We start from the raw sequence: 20,500 nt of genomic DNA on the forward strand, positions 1-20,500 counted from the left end.
CCCCAATTTGCTTATATACTCATCAACATAAACCACCGCACACTGAACTGAATTACTGGGATTTTATTAAGAGCGAACAACGCGTTTCGCTCGTGGCTTCTTCAGGTTCGCTCAACAGAATCACATGAGCACTCACATGTCTGCTAAATAAAATCAAAAATAAAATAAAACCACAGTAATTCAGTTCAGTGTGCGGTAGTTTATATTGATGATTTTAAAGATTTTTTTTTTTTTGGGCATGTTTTGCCTTTAATCGATAGGACAGTTGAGCGTGAAAGCGGGAGAGAGAGAGGGAGTGACATGCAGCAAAGGGCCACAGGCTGGAGTCGAACCTGGGCTGCTGCGCCAACAGCCTTGTATATGGGGCGCCTGCTCTACCTCTAAGCCACCGACGCCCCTATATTGATGATTTTATCTGAGATGTTCCCGCGACTGAGTTATGGATCAGCTTTGCAAACTATTAAAGTTCTCTATTAAAGTTTACATCTCATTTAGTGTTGGATGGGAGTGAATCTGCCTGAGTGACATGACAAACAAGATATTTGGATAAAAAAAACGTGGATAAATAATTCATAATGGGAGAGGAAAGTCAGAGAGAGGAAACAGAAGAGGAATGAGATTATTCTTTAAATGAAAATGACTCAATTACCACCTTCTTGCTAGGTCTTGTATGTAATTGGGACGAAAGGATAATTGGTGACAAAACTATGTATTTTAAACTTACTTTTATCTTCCCATCATACCTGGCATTGTACTGTATATAGTATAGAAGTCAGATTTAGTGAAAAATGGATGAATGAATGACTGAAAGACTTAATTTTGAACCAAAAATAGAGAAAAACATAATAAAAAAACAAACAAGACAAAGATTACAGAATCCGAAAAGGGGTAGGTAGAAGTAAAACTTATATGTCCCTACCCCTTTCTTACATTTATTCTTTTAACTCATATTATTTCAACACATTCCCACAATTATTTTCAACTAATACACAACTATCCCCAGTCTGTTTACCACCCAACACCCAGATAGATTGATAGGAAGCAGAGAAGAGTGTTGCTTTAATGAACAAACCAGGAAAACCATCACTGCTGTTTTCCTGGAGATAAAGAGAAAGAGTTTAGGTAGGTGAAAGGAGGAGGTGAAGGAAATGAAAGGCAAAAGAAAACCACCAACAAAACCACAAAATGAGGGTCTGACATTTCATTTTGGCCGTGATCACGTGCTAATACTAACAACAGTGGTGTTTTACAATTGAAAAGATGAACATACATTACATTTTAAATAGCTTAATGTCACATTGATGAGGTCAGGCAGGCTGGAATAAATGAATCCAGTGTAAAGGTCTCGTAGAAATAGTAAAACAAACATGAGGTCAATGTTAGATTTGGATTATTCCCAAGGCCAGTAAGATTATTAAAAAGAGAAGAGGAGAGGATGGAGAGGAGAGGACGTGTGCCAAATGACAACATCGTTGATAGCAGCCTCACGGAGCATGCTCAGCAGGGGCCAACAGATGATTGGTTCAAGGACATGGAGCTAAGTGACGTGGTGAATCGCTGAAAAAGCCAGTCTGTAGGCAGCTATTAATAACAAAACCTACACTAAGCTGAATTTTCACCCCCGCATGTCAGCAATGGGAGGGACTTAATGGAATGTATGTGTGTGTGTGTGTGTGTGTTTGTGTAGGAGGGTGTGTGTCTGGTGTACATGGTAGTCTTCAGTTAGTCAGGACCAATTAGTAGAGCACTGTAGGGTGTGTGTGTGTGTGTGTGTGTCTGCATGCGTGTGTTTACATGGAGACTCCCCCACAGACTATGGAGGAGAGGATTACATAATGTGCTCTCTACGTGCCTGTCGAAGGGTGCAACATGGTGGTTGGCTGTTGCAGCGACACAGATCAGAGGAAATCCCGCTTAGTCTGTCCCCGAGTTCAAGTTTGTTTATTAACCCCACAGGAGGACGTTTTTGTTTACCATCTGCCACAATAAAAGACACATTATTTAAATAATGCAACATGAAAAAAAAGATTTAAAATGCTTTATCAACCATCTTTTTCTGCCGCCTGATGCTTGTATCCACCACAGCGTGTTGTATATGTTGCCATGGTTCTGCATTTCCTCTCCTGTCACATTTAAGAGGACAATCAAGGCTGTCAGGCGGCCACGTGTGTACACGCACACACACACTCTCACTCTCTGCTGCCCTCTCCCACCAGGTGTCCCGCTGTTAAGACGTTCATCAATTTCTTAAAGGGTCAGGATGCAAATAATCACGTGTGCGTGCAAGCAGGTGTCACTGCTACAAACAGGATGTTACATATAAATGAGCTAAAGCTGCCACTGTGACCCAAACAGGGCCAAACACCTTTCATTGAGTACACAGTGGCAAGTAGCAGTTAATTACTTTTATTAAGTGTGTAGTCATAGATTTATGTCATATATTGATGTAATGCAACATAAAGTTTAAATAAATTTTTGTTTTATAAAAAGCCCTACTTCAAAATGTTATATACGCTACTATATATCACACTAGAAAAGGCAATGCAGCTTTCTTTGTATAGCACATTTCATACACCAAGGCCACTCAAAGTGCTTTACATTGCAATAAAATATATAACATAATATATATGACATATATAACATAATAATACAGATACAGATTTACAATAAAAGAGAAGATATCAAAGGTAAAATCAATTACTAAATTGGTTTTTTTTTTAATTAAAAATCACCAAAAAAATAGCAAATATGCAGACAAGAGGTGCAAATATAAAAAATATATTTAAAATTATTTAAAATCGAGTGCAAAAATGAGCTTGTGGTCCCATAAAAATCCATCCAATACCATACTAGATCAGAGACACAGCCTCCAGTACTAAAACAAGAACTGTATTTTGATTTGTCTTATTTGTCAAGAACAAATGCAAATCATACTCTGAGGTCCTCAGGCAGACGTCTTTTGTCTGTTTCAGAGCAGGTCAGGTCAGGGCCCCGAGGCTCTGGAACAATCTGCCCAAGGAAATCAGGTCAGTCGAGGAAGTGATCTCTTTTAAGTCCCTTCTTTAAACATACTTTGATCTGATATTATTTGAGTTTTAATTTCATTTAAACTGTCTTTTATTTCCTCTGTTTTATACACTAAAGTGTAACATGTAAAGCACTTTGTGACTCTTTGGCGAGACAAAAAAAAAAGTCTTTTAAAGTTGCTACCTTGCGTTCAGAGGGAAGTGATAGACATTTTGACTTATTTTTAATATTTTATAATTTTTTTGATTAATCAATTAATCAAGAAAATAATCTTAAACCAAAACTGAATGAAGATGTGTTGGTATATAACAATAAATTAGAAAACAATGGTCACATAAATTATAATGTAGATGACTGAATAATTAAAAAATAAATAATTAATTAAAAAATAATTATTTGATTAATCAAATAAGGAAATAATCTACAGTATAAATGAAAATGTGCTGGCATATAATGATAAATCAGGAAATAATAATCACAAAATGCAAACTACTTATATTATAAATCCTGCTTCTCAAATACGCTAATTTTCAGCTTTTATCTGTTTATAATTACGTACTGAATATCTTTAGGTTATGGTCTGACAAAAAAAAATGTTTTTTGAGGTTGCCACCTTGTGTTTTGGGGGACGTGATGAACATTTGTCACTATTTTCTGATGATTCATTAATTAATAAAAAAAATAATCTACAGATAAAATAAAAATGTGCTGGCATATTACAAAAAAAATCCAGAAATACTAATCACAAAATGCACTTGGAAACTACTGCTGTTATTGCTGGCCCCTTTATAAATAAGGATTATTATTAGTATTATTATTATTATTATTATTAGAAATCCATCTTCTAAAATATGGTAATATTCAGCTGTTTATCTGTTTATAATTGCATATTGAATATCTTTGGGTTTTGGTCAGACAAAAAAAAATATTTTTAAGGTTGCCACCTTGCATTTCAGGGCGACATCATGGACATTTTAATTATTTTCTTATATTTTATAATTTAGATAATTAACTAGTTCAGAAAATAATCTACAGATGAAATAAAAATGAACTGGCATATGTGAATAAATTAGGAAATAATAATCTACTGCTGCTGATGCTGTTAAAGCCTTTGTTACTGCTGGCCCCTCCTGTGATGACTGTTGGCTGACACGTCTGTACCCGGGTGGGGGTCTCGGCTTTTTATCATGTCGGGCAGGAGCCGGGGAGGAGCCGGGGAGTAGGAGGAGGGGTCTGTGTGCGCCCGCAGCGTCACGTGGTCCGCCCTCATCTCCTGTAAACAGCGCATTCACCTCCGGCTACGGCGAGAGGGGAGCGTCAGTCTGCTCCGCGAAAGCGAGAGAGGCGGCTTCTTTCTCGGTGTTTAGCGAACACAAAGTGAGCACCGCGACGGAATATGGCTCGTTTAAGTTAGATATAAGACTGCAAATATCCATATGAGTAGCTGTGTCGAGGAAAGCGTCGCAGCGCCTGGTTTGTGGACCAGAAAGTAACGGCTGTACTACTCTGCTCGAGCAACTCGACGAGGTCCGAGGAAAAAAAAAAGAAGCTTGAATTCAGCCGCGGTTTTTAAGTTAGTTTCGCTTTTTTGGTTGTCGGTTAATCCTTCGAGGCATTTTTAATCAGTAGGTGCGAGTCTTAACTGAAGAAATGGACCGAGGTGGCTGCCAAATGAGCGGCGGTGGCGGCGGTGGCGGTGACCGCAGCGGGCCCGAGGAGTCCGGGATGATCACACTGGAGGACCTGGAGTCGTTCTCGGAAGACCAACTGTCAGACTCGGGCAACGGCAGCCTCGAGGAGGAGGCAGAGACCATGGAGGACGACGAGCAGTCAGACCGGCTGCTGCAATACTGGCAGGACGTGGCGAGGGGACACCAAGTGGAAGTTGCTCAAGGTAAATAATAAAATAAACAAAAACAATAAACAACACGAGGGCTACAATTGAGAACGCTTTTTGTCTACTTAACCAGAGCTAGCCAAAACAAATGTCTGCTTTAGTGCAATCTGTCATCTTTTTTTTGCACAACTTTCATAGACAAGTATAAAGACAACTTGTTAGTTTGGCTCAACCTCCTCAAGGCACAGGCTACCTACCACCATGTGCACTGACCTATTTTCCAGTGAGGCAGATCGACAAACCAGTTCCACCCAGGACTTTACTTTCCCTGTCCCTCAGGCAAACATGTGTTTCAACTACAGACCTGTACAGTTATTATAAAAGTGAATGCATTAAAACCCAAGGACAAACTTTGGAGCACGCAGACAAATAAGTTCAACTTTTGCATGGAGATGGGTTGTTTTTAAATGATCAAACTGCTGCACAAGTGTGATCATGAGAACTGTAGGATCTCTGTTGAACCCCAGAAAGATGAGAAGCAGCTACATGTCACCATTATTATCAACACACTGCAGACAGCTACTGTGGTTCCTGTTTAATAGTCCCACAATTCTACTAAAAAAAGAAGTATCATGGATTGTATGGAAATGTGGATATCCTCAAATTAATTTCACACTGTTGCACTGAAAGCAATAGATCACAAGTAAACTGAGGTGTTAGGGATCATTTACATGCAAGCGAGCATTTCTTATGTGAGGAAAATAGTGTCGATCATGGACGATTATGTTGTTATCAGGCACGTAACAGAAAATACCTGTGTCCTCTTGTGGGTTTAAACATTGTTTTAGGGCCGTATAATCTTTCAGACATCACAACAACATGCTGTGTTTCCTCAAGTGTGATCATGATCATCTCTGTTGGATCCCAGAAAGACGAGAAGTAGCTACATATCACCATTATTATGAATGCATTGCAGACTGTTACTGTAGTTTTTTTTGTTTCATAGTTTCATAATCCTACAAAAAAGAAAATAATTTTCGAGGTCTGCTATAAAATGCACGGATATTTGAAGATCCTCTTAGTGAAAACAGTTGCTAAAAGTCCTCTGTTAACGCTGTTGCACAGATAATTCACGTGATTGTGTTGTTTTTAGGCACATAATAGAAAATACCTGTTTCCTCTTGTGGGTTTAAACATTGTTTTAGGACAGTGTAATCTTTCAGACATCACAACAACGAGCTGTGTTTCCTCAGGTGTGATCACAGGACCTCTAGGATCTCTGTTGGATCCCAGAAAAATGAGAAGCAGCTACATATCACCATTATTTTAGTGGCTAGAAGTCTGCAAAATCAGGAAACACACTGCACACAGATACTGTGTTTTTGTTAAATCTTTCCATAATTCAACACAAAAAAAAATCTTAGGGTCGATTATGAATTGCACGGAAATTTGGAGACCCTCTTACCGCTGTTTCACAGACAGCAAGGGATCACAAGTACAGTGAGGTGTTAGGAAGAATTTACAGCAAGCAAGCATTTCTTTTGTGAGGAAAATAGTGTCTGTAAGGCTCAGCTTTCGCTCAGATACAGTCCACAAAAATCATGGCTGACTGTGTTGTTATCGGGCATATAAAAGAAAATACCTGCTTCCTCTTGTGGGTTTAAATATTCTATTAGGACAGCATAATCTACAGATATTACAAAAATACTACAGTAGTATTACTGTAGGAGTATGATCTAATATCAAAGCAGTGCTAGTAAGGTTTTGTCGTGCCTAGCACATTATAAGCTCAATAGAAAATAAATGGTTACATTAAAATAATTTACATTTGTCTGGCTTTTTGTTTAAAGTGCTCGGTTGTCAAAGAAAATGAAAACACACCATTTTTGCCAGGGCTATAGTCTATAGAAGTGTCACTGGTTCTTGCATATTTACTGGAATATGAAATCTCTGTAATTCAGCATTGGCTTTAGAGTGTATTGAATGGTTATATTATTTCAACCTCAAATTGAAATAAGCAAAAGTGGGGGAAAAAATCACATCATCGCAGTAAACACACTGCTCAAAGCTGCATCCAATAAAGGGCTGCCATGTTCTGCTGGAAATGGTGAAGGATAATCAAACAAAAATAGGATATGAGAAATACTTTTAGCCTCTGTGTATGCAAATCGAGAGCAACAATAAACCAGGGTCAAATTCCTTGTATGTTTACACGCACTTGGCCTATAAAGCCGAAGACACAATAGTTACTCAATGGGGTAAAAAAAGCAATTAAATTAAATGTATTCTCAACTGTGTGAACGCTTTTATGTCGCCACTTTTGAGCTCACCACACAATAACACCACTGGCTGGAATTTGTAAAGTAAAACTAAATAAAAGATTGTTACTGTTATCATCTTTCCACAGTGACAGGCTCTGTTTACAATCGTAATGTTTTCTTTGCTCGTGCTATTCACCGATTCAGAGGCAGAATGGGGCTAGAGTTTTTTCTTGTTTTTAATTGAGTGGAGTTGCAACTTCAGGTCAAAGGTAGCCATGTTGAACACTACAACCAACCACAAGCAGTGTGTGAAATCAGAGTGGAAAAACAAAAGAAAGGGAAAGCAGTCTTATCTCTTTGCTTGATCCACTCACTCAGATGGATCTGTCCTCACCCCTGTGTCACAGTTGTGGAGTGTGGGCCCACAAACTCATGATCTATTTGCAAGCTGTCTGGAATGTGGTCCTCAAGGTTGAACCGCCTTGCAACCCCCGAGACTGAAAAGATGGCCCCCAACAGGCCGATACAGGGTCTGACTTGAGCCTGCAGCAGTTGAGCTGTCCCTCAGGCAGTGCTGTCACAGCACAAAAAGCACTAAGACGTATGGTCCAAATTGGAATTTCGTGTCAAGTTTGCCAGATGCAGTTGTTGTATTTAGTTTGAAGTGGTAGCATAGCTATTGAAGGAATTTATTTGATGGTTACAGCTCCTTTTTTGTAAGTGTTTGTTGTGAAATCACATAAACAAAAGGGAGGGGGGTAACTGATTCTAGTCACTGACATTTCCACATTATCTTGAGAAAATTTTAGTTTTTCTGTGCCTTCAATCATTGTTTTTGTAGATTTGTAGCTCAAGAGTCTGACTTTGCTGTACAAGTAGGGCTGCGCAGTTCATCGAAATATCAAAATCACAATATGGCCAAGTGCAAAATCCAAATCATAAGAGCTGCAATTGCTTGATAAAGGTAAAATGTGTCATTACATGCAATTATAAATGAAGCATTGTGATGCTACAGTGAGGCCCTGGCCAACAAATCACATTCAAGAGGTAAGGGAACATGCTCATTAGGCACAAATTTTCATATTTTTTTCAGTGAAAAGGAAATGCAAAAAACTATTCCCACTAAAATCGCAACTCATATCGCAATATATGTCAAAATAATATTGCACAGCCCGACATAAAAGTCCAGACGTGCTCAGCTGGATACAACAGCAACAGTTGTTTTCAATTCTAGAACCTTCCAAGCCACCGCTAATCACAGATCTTGGATACACAGACCAGAACAATGGACCCATTGAGATGATCTCAACTTCATCAGTTAAATTCCCACTTCACGGCAATAAAGTGCTATTTTCAGAACACACTTTCGATGTCTTACTTGGCCTTGTAGGGCACAGTAAATTGAAGTGATCATCAAAGCCTTCCTTAATAGTAAATGTGTGTATGGTAAATACGTGCTAGTCAAGGTCATGGGTTCCCAACCGTTTTGGCATGTGATTTGGCGTAGCACCATCTATGTGACTGCTCATCACCAGTTTAATGTGCCCATAAGGCAGTCGTAGTTTAGCGTAATTGTGGTTAAAATAATATCTAGGAAGGGTGATTGAAAGGCGAATAATAAACAAAGTAAATAAGACTTACTTGCGAAAAGTCAGAAAAAATGAACACAGTTTTGTGTGGAATACATTTTTTCGAGTGTCTTATATCCCTTTAAGGAGTCCTGACTTCAAGCTGGGAGCCACCCCAGTTTGGCTATTTGTCATCAAACTGGTTGCCCACTAAGAATCCAGTAACAAAGTAGGGCATGTTCTCCGCCCTCTGCTCTGAGACCACAGCACTAATTGAGGACTTAGTACCAAACCACTTGCTGGGGCTTTCTGACTCAGGGGGGATTAGCTACCTTGCCTGCGCTGGTACTGAGGTTGACGCTGCTAAGTCCTGGACTACAGCACAGTTGCTAAGGACACAGGCCAAGGCTGCAGTAAATTCCTTTACTCTAATTGGGATGGAGTCGGGGGGACAGGGGTGACGTGGGAGCTCTGCTGCGCTTGCAGTTTGGAGTTATTTGATTGGCTAATGTTAGCTAATACAGCTTTAATTCCACTGTAGCCACCAACTAGTTGTTTTTACGTTCTGAAATGCCACACCTATATTGTTTAAATGGTATCCATGGCAACATGTGTAACTGCATAGGCGGCTGTGGACACAAATCCAGGGTGCTTAAGGCCTTTATGGACTGTATGATTTTCACGCCGTCTCAGTCAAGCTCCTTACTGCACACAAAGATGATATTATTCGCAATGGTTTTCACAATGGCTCATTTCAAAGTAAAAGGAGGTCAGAGGAGCAGAAATCATCAACTGATCTGGATGCACGAAAGACTTCCAGCTCGTAAACAAGACGGAATTTATTTCTCCAAAGAATGAGGCCAAGAGCGCTCTCAAATGGCCACTGCTGTGTGTGTTTTTTAATCTCCCATCAGTCAACAGCAATTGAAAAGTTAATGACAAAATTGACCTTGTCTCTCTCGGTAAATATTGACAATAATAAGGGCCTTAGCACATCCATGAAACGAATAACAAATTAAACAGCAGCGTTCTTCTGCCAAGTAACACAAACCCTACTTTGTTTAATCTTTTTAGCACACTAATACGTTGTGACAATGCTGACATTTTTTCCATTTTGTAAGTGTGTTTGCAAAAGTTTGAGCTTGTTTCTGTGGTCTGTTCAATGTGCGCTGCCACTGTAAGCAAGTGTTAATAATTCATGCACAGTCAAAACATGAAACGTTACCTGCAGTGGCTGCCAGAAGTTTACGATGACATGCAAAAAGTGCATTCACCCCACATTACCTCAGTTAACTGCAAATGTGAAACCATGGTCAACCTCAGTCTGGACACATCTGAAACATTTCACATGTCTACACCTGTCTAACTATTGTGCATTATATTGCATCGTGTTACGTAATGTTACACATAAGGAAAGCCACAAATAGACTGCACATTGACCACTTACTACAGGGAGGGACTCTAACCCTGCGCCTGTGTATGTCACTGTTCTACTAGCGCTCTGCTGCACTGTGCACTGTACGTTTTTGCAGATAAAGCTTTTTTCCGTCAACCTGTCTACAATGATTACATCAGGGTATACTGATCAAACTCTGCACTAAATTCACGTCTACGACTGCTGGTACAATTTAAACACTTATGTGTAGGCTTCTGACATAGGTGCAATGTAAAAAACATTCATTTTGTATGTTAAACGTATGGTTTGGATTGACGAAAATGCAATGAACAGCCTGTTTGGAAAGTGGTGTTACTGTAGAGTATGATGGTCTTTAAAGAAAAGTCTGAACCTCATGGGAAACGTAGTTGTTAAAAGCAGATTCTGAACAAAATTCCTCACAATTATGTGTCAGTTTGGAAGATGAAAAATTAACATCACCGAGCAGAGGTTAGTGGAACAGAGGCCAGGCTGAAAGTGACGTGGCTAACAGCCCTGTGTTGATTAGAGTGCTCAGGTACAAAAACAAGTGCGCGTTGACTGTTCAACGCTGAACACCTCTAAAAGGTGCTGCCATAGAAACTGATGAGTTTGCTAGCTTGGCCGTGCGTACATTACGTGCTTGAGTGTGTGGATAGCCACGCAGCGGTTTAAGCTGTGATGTGTTTTCTTCCCCTCCTTGTCTCCCTTACTGGACACACACACACACACACACACACACATAAACTAACAGGTAATATTTTACTGTCAAACACACACAGTCATTATCCACGCTGAGGCACTCCTCCTGTAACCTTGATTTCATGAGATCCTGATAAATGACTTTTGTGCCACTGCTCCACTCTCCCTCTCTCTCTGTGTCACACACACACACACACACACACACACACACACGCAGAGCTTTGTTGGTCGTCAAAGGATTGATCACCTAAATACCACAGATCCCTCTGACCCAGTTGTCCTCCATGATATTGACTGACAAAATGTGATTGAATTGGGTTCACCTTAACTGACTTGTATTTGACAGGTCAACATTTGAACTAAGGGACAACTTTATGGAGGAGTTGCGTCTCATATTCATAATATAATGCAGTATGGTCCACACTTTAATCCGTTTAAGCATGTGTGACTAAATTATATCTGTTGCATATGAGTAGTAAAATAACCTATAGCAAGTTTGAATTCCTACAGTTACATAAAAGATGAAAAATCTGAGTTTCAGAGACTTTGTTTCCTGCATTCAGGTGACTTTTAAAGACTTAAAAAAATATGAGTACACTGCAACAGCATTTTTTTGTGTTAAATACTTTAAATTTTACTTTAAATTCCAAAGTAAGACTACAAAATAATTAGTCTGGCATGGATCTCTAGCATTAACTAATACTCATCAGTTTTCATTCATTCATTTTCTCATGCCGCTTGCCCTGGTGTTGAGAGAAAAACTGTTGCAGCAGATTTGATAATGCATGCCCCCATTCCTTTCCTTAGCAAACGGGAATTCTTCTGTCAAGGACATCTAAAATTCTGAAGTATTTCTGTCTCTTAGTACTCTCCATTTCTATCTCTCTTTCATCTCTTACTCACTAAGAAGGACAAGGTGTGAGCAGGTCTTTCTGTGTCACATGCATGCCAAGGAACGACATCAGGTGTAGCTTTTTGAGTTGCAGCAGGGCTTATACTGGCTGTACACAACACCAGAAACAGGTAGTGATAGTGAAAAGGAAAAAAAAGGGGCTGAAAATTTGTCATGAATTGTGAACCCCAGGTGGAAACCAGGAAGGAGCAATTAAAAAGGAAAATCTCCTGGTTGGCAATTATGGGGTAAACTACATTATTTGTTTTTTGTTGTTGCTGTTGTTTTTTACATTATTTGTTCATAAAATGCAGTTAAGCTTCATGAAAGTTTTGGTAATAGGTGAAACATGCTCTAGTGTTTCAAAAGCACTGCCTATTGCTGTAGTCCCTCTCTGTTAATACTAGTCTATATCTGGCCTTGGGCAGCTTTAGTCAGTGTTCCCTCCATCAGCTCCAATAAACATTACTCTCTGCGACATCCTGGCACAGCGCTCTGCCCATCTGGCAGCCTTTTCTCACACAAACTACCATCTCTGCCTGCCAGTAGATTACTGGAAGTGAGGATGATTTATACAGATTAAAGACAGGAGACTGCAACTGTTGGTATAATGTGAGTGGGGGAAAAAGGTGTATGGAATTGGGCTGGACAGTATATTGCTTTTTTATTGTCACTCTGATGCAATAAACACGTTGCAAAAGGGATTTTTTTTGAAGAGGCTGAAAGGGCCTCAGTTTAAATCTACATTGTGCCATTTGTGTTTATTGTTCAGTGTATTCAATAACAAAATGTTGGTAATAATTTTCTTTAATATTTTTATGCAACAATTTGTTTTATTTTAGCAGTACACTGAAAAGCAGCAGAAAATAAGTTTGTGCTTTTGCTCTTATGGAAACGGTTTCACCTATGTAAACAATACTGTATTTCTGCACCACTATTTAAACTGACCATGCACTGTTTGTTTGTCTGTTAACAGATATGGCAGAGCCCATTAATCAACTAACCAGCAACAACAGTGGACGAAGTACCAGAGAACACATCCCCTTCACCCTCCTCTCACGCAAAGAGAAGGTACTTATCTGACTACGACAGATGTACACACTTTTATCTCTCTATACATTTTCATGTTCTATATAAATTGGTTCACCCTTCTGTGTGAGTATGGGTCAGCTATTTATTTTTGACAAGATGATCGTGTCACTCAATACAATAAGCCATTTAAACTCCTTAGGGGACTTATAAATAAAGAGTGCTAATTGGTTTAACTTGAGTTAATTAGTTCATTAAAACTTGGCTGGAGACTACGGTTAAACAAAGGACAATCATGGCACCCTATTCTTAGAGCAGGTTTCAGCGCAGGACAGCACGTTGACGGCAAGCAGACTTCAGTGGGTTATACACCTGAGCTGCAGTGGTGACTGTGCATAGGCAGTGTTTGATTAGGGCCAACAATCAATTAAGGATCAAGGAAGTATATTTAAATTAAATTCCTGTTGTTTACGAGCTTCTTTTTAACTCTGAACACAGATTTTGTCCCGTTGATGTCAGATTTCCAATAAAACCACTAAAAGAAAGTGAAAAGTAGATGCCTCAGAGAGTCGCTCTCCTCTTTCCCTCTCACTCAGTGCAAACAACAGCAGATTCCATTTTCTATCAGTGAGGTGCGCTGACGCCCAAGTACTTGTCATTACTCACTGAAGTCCAATGATCACCTGTGACAGTAACGTCCTTTGCTTGCTCACGCATGATCATACTCTGTGCCCTCTCGCCTTCATCAAAGTGTGTATTCCTGACACGATGGTTCCTCTCCAGGGCAAATTATAATTTCTCTCAGTGTGTCGTCTTTACTGCTTAGCCACAATGTCAGTTGCCTTCTCACTTACAGGGTTTGATATTCGCCCACAAATACAACACTGATGTATTGTAGATTGGTGAAGCCCTGTAGTTTTGGTTGGGTGTTTTGTTTTGACGTAATATGTCAAAGACAGATTACTTCTGTGGTAAATAAACTGGGCAGGATGGTACCGTTTGGTGGTGTTCTGTCAGTTGGTGCTACCCACTCTGGATGAGCTACCAGTAGTGATAGGAGTGGATCGGAATGGACCACTACCAATATTAATGTAGTTGAGAGAGTCAGAGTGGACTATTACCTTTATAAATGTAGTTAAAAGTATGGGTGAGTCCTCTGGAACATTTTTCCCTGCATCCAAAACGCACTACACATGCAGCACATCCTGTTGGTAGGTCATTTTTATCCTTCAGCGATCAGACTGTTGAACTATTGAACTGTAGCACACCTCAACATAGATTTCATTTCCCTACCAGTTATCTTTGTAGTTGACAACTGTAAAATACTGGTCCTCATCATATAGAACAACCAAAATCAGATAGAGGTCCCTGAAGCAAAATCTTGTATGTGTGTATGAATTTAGGGGTCACTGACACTACAAAGGTTAATAACCACTGCTCTGTGTGTCAGGACAATGGCACACGTTGTCAGCCGCAACAGGGAGTTAACAAAATGCAGCTGCATTAATTGCGTTAATGTTTTGTTACATATTAAATACAAGGGGTGGGAAGCACCAGAGAATCCACGATACGATATTATCACGATACAATATTATTGTGATTTTAAATATGTTGCGATATGCTGAGTATTGCGATAAAGCATACTGTGATATATTGCGATTTATTACCTTTTTCCAACTGTAAATTTTGTCCCCAAGGGAAAACTTTGTCAACATCTGTTTTATGTAATAATAATAAGTCTGTTCATCTTACAAAAAATCGATACTTGGCACTGTGTGACAATACGATATTGCCACACAAAAATATCGTGATACTATGCTGTATCGATTTTTTTCCCTCACCACTATTAAATACTTAAGCTTACAGGTAAAAAGTTACAAAAGCAAATGTTACAGAACACAGTTTTATAAGGATACTTAATTCAATTTAGCCCAGAATCCAGGAGCACCGACAGTTTTAACTTAGTCTCGTCTTGTCTTTCTTCATCTGTTCCTTTCCAGTGCGGGGAGCTGCTGTATGAGAAACGCCACTATGAAAAAGGCCACTGGGCTTGTATAACAATGCGTGAGGACACTTACGAACAGAGCATCTGCTATGGTTTCATGAAGATAATGAGATACATCTGCCAGCAGAACTCCTTGGGTAAGTCCACACGCAAGGGACCGTTTACCACATGCAATCAGGTTCTGGCCTTTTCAGTTCCCAGTCTCATTGTCGTTTGATGGTAATAATCCCCAAGCCAGTAAATTTTCAAGCCTGCCTGACAGGTAATAATGACCCTTTTCTTTTACATCTCTAGGTGAATACCTGGGCATGACGCTGCCTATCATCACAGTGGTGCGCACAAACGAGAACCATTCTGTGATCTCCAACGACGTCACTGTGGCGTATTTCCTACCTGCTGAGCATCAGGCCCAGCCCCCACAACCTCAAGACAATGACATCGTCATAGAGATCTGGCCCGCCACTACTGTATTCACAAGGTCAGTAGAGAATCAAAGTAAAATTACACTTGTAATTGTAATTAGCTGCGGTTACATGGACAATAGTCATGAATCCAATTGAAATGCCTTTTTTAGCGATTCCAACTTAACTGTTTACATGGACACTAAATAAAGTGACCCAATAAGAGGTGCGTTTACATACTACATTACTACAATCCATCAGAACATAAATTTTTGCCTACAGTAAAGTGGTTCGGCCTGCTGTGAACCATCTAACGTGTCAGAAATATAACAGAAGGTTATTTTCCAACTTCACTGAGAAAATTCAATTCATTCAATACATAAAGTTGTAGAAGAAGACAAGGGGTTCGACCTGTTATTACAATTTAGTAAAAAGCAACATAGATGTAGCTCAGTTTACTTTGTGTAGCTACAATTTACAGATGACCCCCTCATACCTCACATACAATTTACTGTTTGTCCCTAAATGTCTGCTGGTTACTTGCAGCCATAGACAATTGTTATGTCAAGCGTCCTAACAATTCAGCCTGTAGCAACACTACATAAGGCCACTTTTAAAATGAAAGCCTTCATTTATTAATCAGAACACTCACATGAGAAAGCAGCTCTAGCAGAGGGCTGAATATTTTTTAATTTTATGAATGATTCTCTGTTAAAATCAGCAGATGGAGGTGCGTAGGAACAACTGTTGCAGCCCCTACGTCACCTAATGTTACCCCAACATAGGGGCAAACATGCGCAGACAGAACATATTTATTCCAACTAGCTGCTAATTTGTATTTAACCTTTATTTAACCAGGAAGTCCCATTGAGATTGAAAACCTCTTTTACAAGAGAGACTTGGCCGAGGTAGCAGCCAATCAAAACACATCTATCCAAAAATAGTGGCCTCTCAAGAAAAACAAGCGCATGTCTCTGTCACCACATTCTTTACGATGCCATGTAAACGCACCTTATGACTTTTTACACTGAGTGATCAATAGTGCTACATTCAATGCTTGGTCTGTTTTCTTTGCACATGGAAATTTGATGCCTCCTACTCAAACACCTCTCCTTTCTTCCTCCAGGCCCTTTAGTGGTCCCACCAATGAAGTGACCATCATTAACCAGATCAGCGCCATGGCTGAGCAGCTAGACTCCCCCGGTTTGTGCATCAACGACTCGTTCATCGTGGCCGGCTACACCAACCCTGCCCACAGCAACCGTCAGAATGAGATCTGGTTCCTAGAGCGACGCTGAGGGACTAGGAGATAACGCATCATCTTATCTGTGACCCTTGAGCCTCATAAAGACTCCCTTTACACTGCCACAGCTCAGCTACAGCCTCAAGTGCAACCCAGACTTAAGCCACCACCTCTACCTGAAATGACCACCAGCCCAGCAGACTCCAGATCAGTTGGAGCCTGAAAAAAAAAACCTCACTCTACCCTCAGTGAATTTTCATCCATGTTCATTTATATAGATCCTTATTTTGTCCATAAGAACTGAACCAAACCACTGCCATACTCTCATAGACACAACCCAGATGCTAAGATAAAGCATAGCATTTAACTTCTGCTTTTACATGAGGTGATAAAAAAACACTTTCCTCAGCACAGTGCCCTTTAGTTAAAAAAATAGTTTGAACTCTTAGTGCTCTGTGGTGACCGTCGATTACTGTCAGAAACATGCAACAACCTGTCTGTCCACAGCAAGGAGCAGGTTCCCAGTGCACATGCAGCCTTATCGTTCTCCCTCTCTGTTTGTTGCACAGCTAGTGTCTTGTCATGTGGGGTAAAGGTCAATGCACAACAACAACAACAACAAAAAAGTTTCTCTGTCATTCTTTAGCTTGCTGAGGTGATTTCAGCTGTGTCACTGTTGATCTGCTGTTTCTTTATCTCTGGATTACGTGATCCACTGCAGGTTACAATGCAATGCCAGTCACACCGTACTGGAAACTGTTAAAGTAAGTACAATGTTAACCAACAATCAACAGGCCAGTTATTACAGTTGCTGGGCCACTAACCTAACCCAATCAAAGGGTACGTTCAGCAGTTGGTATTGCAGGTTGGGGAAGGGATGGCGCCATTCACAACTAAGCTCGCCCTTTTCACATGCTCAAGCTCCTAAGCTACTTAGTCTGCAAGGTTTTGTTCTAGTTCAGCCTTTTTGTGAAGACCCAATGTATGTACATGAGACAGGGAAAACTTGAACGAGGTTTAATTAAGATTACAATACAGCAGGTGACTCTCATCTAACTTACACCAACGTCTTACATGTTCTCACACAATATTACACAGTCAACAACTTGTTGTGATCAAACCTGTGCAGCATCATGTTGTACAAAACCTTTTTTGGCTATGCGCACTAAGGCCCCGTCTACACATATACGGGTATTTTTGAAAGCTGATATTTTCTCCCTCCATTTTAAATATAATTTAGTCCTTGTACCTTCACTGTACAAAAGTCTACCTCGTAGCAAAGGTAGCAAAGTGTACAAGCTAACGTTAATTTTTTTTAAAAACACCTACTGGAGATCTCGTCACCGTAAAGTCCTGTTCAACGTAAGGATGAAGGAGCTAACTCAAACATATGAGTGATGCTAACATGTTCTCACACAATATCTTATTGCGATCAAACCTATGGAGACTTATCGTCCTAGTACCATGTTGTGCAGAACCTTTTTTGGCTATGCACACTAAGGCCCTGTCTACACGTGTACAGATATTTTTGAAAGCTGATATTTTTCCCATTCCATTTTAACCTTCATTTTACAAAAGTCTACCTCGTCACAAAGGTAGCAACGTTACTTTTGTCAAAAACACCTACTGGAGATCTCGTCACCATAAATTCCTGCTCAATTAAAGAATGAAGGCACACCCTCAAACATACAACTGATGCACTGCATATGCAAAAGTTTTCCTTCCTTTCCTCATCGACAACAATCCGACTCTTGAAAGCCTCCCACTATCAGCTGATTCGACCTGGGCTGATCTAAAACTGTTGTTTCTGCCGGACTTTAGACCGCAGACACCGAGGTTGAGCTTTAATTTTGGGTGCAGCAGATGCCTCCGTTCGTCTAAGTGCAATGCAGCACTACGAAGTTAAGTGCAAAGTAGTCATTAGATTGAGCAGTGCTGACAACATGTAAACAATCTGGTCGTCGAATTGAGAAGATTATGTCATTGTTTTCCAAAGGCTCCACTTTACACGTCAACACAAATCAACAGTAACCATAGCTTTTGAAAAATCTGCACCCTAGAAGGCATTTTCAGTGATATTAAAGTCAGTTTGCGTGTGAACGAGAGGCCAAATTGTGGAGGAAAATAATTGTTTATGTGTATACAGGGCCTAAACTGCCTTACGGCACCATAACTGCAGTAACACCTCTATTGTAGCACAAAGATAATAGTAAATACCAATGCCATACCAACACAAACCAAATATACGTGCTTAAATGCCTCTCAAACAACAGGTGACACTAAGCTAGAAAACACACTCGAACAGGACATGTTCATGTGTGTTTGTGTATGAATGTACAGCTGCAGGGAGGGTAAACACAAAGTGACACTTCAACAAACCAAACACAGAAAAGTTCACTGATTTCACAGCTGAATGACAATCACAAAGTACTTATATATTATATACACCCTTTTCTCTTAAGAAAGTCAAGGCATTCCTCGTTTCAGATCTACTCACACACGGGAATAGTCGCATACAGACCTCCTTCTCACGCTCTTTTTACCTGCTGCTTTGTGTCAATGTTAGCGATTATGCATTCACTGCTGACGTGCAAACACCGCTGCTGCTGAGTAGAGACAATGCAACCGGGAAAAGATGTAGAGTACACTACTGTGATTATACTCTTTTTGTTAAATAGGAGCTAAACTGTTTTAGTTAAAGCTGTTTTTAATGTTCTATCACCAATGTAAAGAGAGTCTATAAAGTCAGGGTGAAAGAAGTGTGTACGTTTATCTTTATATTTTTAATTAAAAATAACTCGTGCAATTCAACAACAAAAAAAGAGTGATACACATCAAACCAGCTACACCGAGAGATCAGTGATGTAGGAATGTTTCTGCTTAGGAAATTTACATTTACAAGTTGTCTGCAGGTGACATAAAACAGGAACTAGCCAAATCATCACTGTGTGAGGATTTTAAACAGGACAGGGGCGTCCTATGAAATGCGTAAGCAGTCAGGTATTGAGGCCTGTTATAAAGGTGGTAGTAAGCTCGAATTGTGAGGACCCTTCATCTTCTTTAATCTATATGAGAAGAAATAAGCAGGTCAGACAGTTAGTATTGGGTTGGGAAGGTTGCCCAGTGTGAAAGTCAGTTTGGTTGACATCCAAATCCAAAGAATTTATGTTGCATTAAATGATTGTACAGACGCTCTATGACAACTGTAAACACTTGCAAAGCCATGATACATGTGGGGTTGGTTTTCCCTTTAAGAGCCTGGTTATATGGGAACATCAAGTGTGAGGATTTTCATTTTTTTTTTCCTTTCTTCTCGCTTATTGTTCGCTTATAGTGTTTTTTTGCAAAAGTGTGCTGTACTGTGAAAATTCAAGTGCAACAGCAAGAGCTACTGTGGTTTTTCTCTGTTTAATAAAAACGTGCTCGTCTCCTGTCTTGAAATGTACAGTGATGCTGAGTTTTAATGGGTTCGTATATACAAAACACATGTTCCGCACGGTTCTGGGAGAATTACTGCAGAAGTGTGTGTTTTAATAATAAATGATTAGTGACGAGAATGACGAGTATTCACTCTCATCTGTTGCCAAGTGCAATCTGAATTATTAAGAAAGAGCAAAATTAAAATCTCTTCACAGGCTCTTAATGATATCCCTCTACTTTTGATGTGAACGTCACCGTGATCGATTTATATTCTTGCTTCATACTTGTACATACATACTAACCGACAGCTGTATCCTAGAATATCCCTAAAGGTTATTCCTTTCTTTTTGGGGGCTCAAGTGTTGCAAACAAAAGGGGTCACACCCTGCTTTGTTCTCACACATATAGCATAACCAATTTAACAAGAAGAACTGGTGCTTAGTTACTGTAGCATAGTAACATGATGAGTTAGGGTCACACACATGCTATAGTGTGTCAGAGTGCACACCTATAGAGTGCACAGTAAAGTACACAGTAGCCTGCAGTGCTGTTTATCAAGCTAGATTGTTGTGGTGTGACTTGTACACTCACCGGCCACTTTATTAGGTACACCTTACTAGTACCAGGTGGAACCCCTTTGTCCTCACAGCTGCCTTAATTCTTGGTGGTATAGATTCAACAAGGTGCTGGAAACATTCCTC

General features: G+C 39.9%; 2 protein-coding genes across 2 annotated transcripts in view; one reads left to right on the top strand and one right to left on the bottom strand.

The window, feature by feature from the left end:
- The window catches only part of fancm (FA complementation group M), a 64,568-nt gene that overhangs the window by 39,171 nt on the left and 4,897 nt on the right, over nucleotides 1–20,500 (bottom strand). The gene's annotated exons all lie outside the window — the stretch shown is intronic.
- On the top strand, nucleotides 4,312–19,936 carry soul3 (heme-binding protein soul3). The gene is made up of 5 exons (XM_050061228.1): nucleotides 4,312–4,921; nucleotides 12,678–12,772; nucleotides 14,731–14,872; nucleotides 15,030–15,213; nucleotides 16,263–19,936. The coding sequence occupies exons 1-5, from the start codon at nucleotides 4,678–4,680 to the stop codon at nucleotides 16,432–16,434; spliced, it is 837 nt and encodes a 278-aa protein (XP_049917185.1). The 5' UTR covers nucleotides 4,312–4,677; the 3' UTR covers nucleotides 16,435–19,936.

Source organism: Epinephelus moara, chromosome 14 (assembly GCF_006386435.1).
Source record: "Epinephelus moara isolate mb chromosome 14, YSFRI_EMoa_1.0, whole genome shotgun sequence".
In the NCBI taxonomy this organism is placed as follows: domain Eukaryota; kingdom Metazoa; phylum Chordata; class Actinopteri; order Perciformes; family Serranidae; genus Epinephelus; species Epinephelus moara.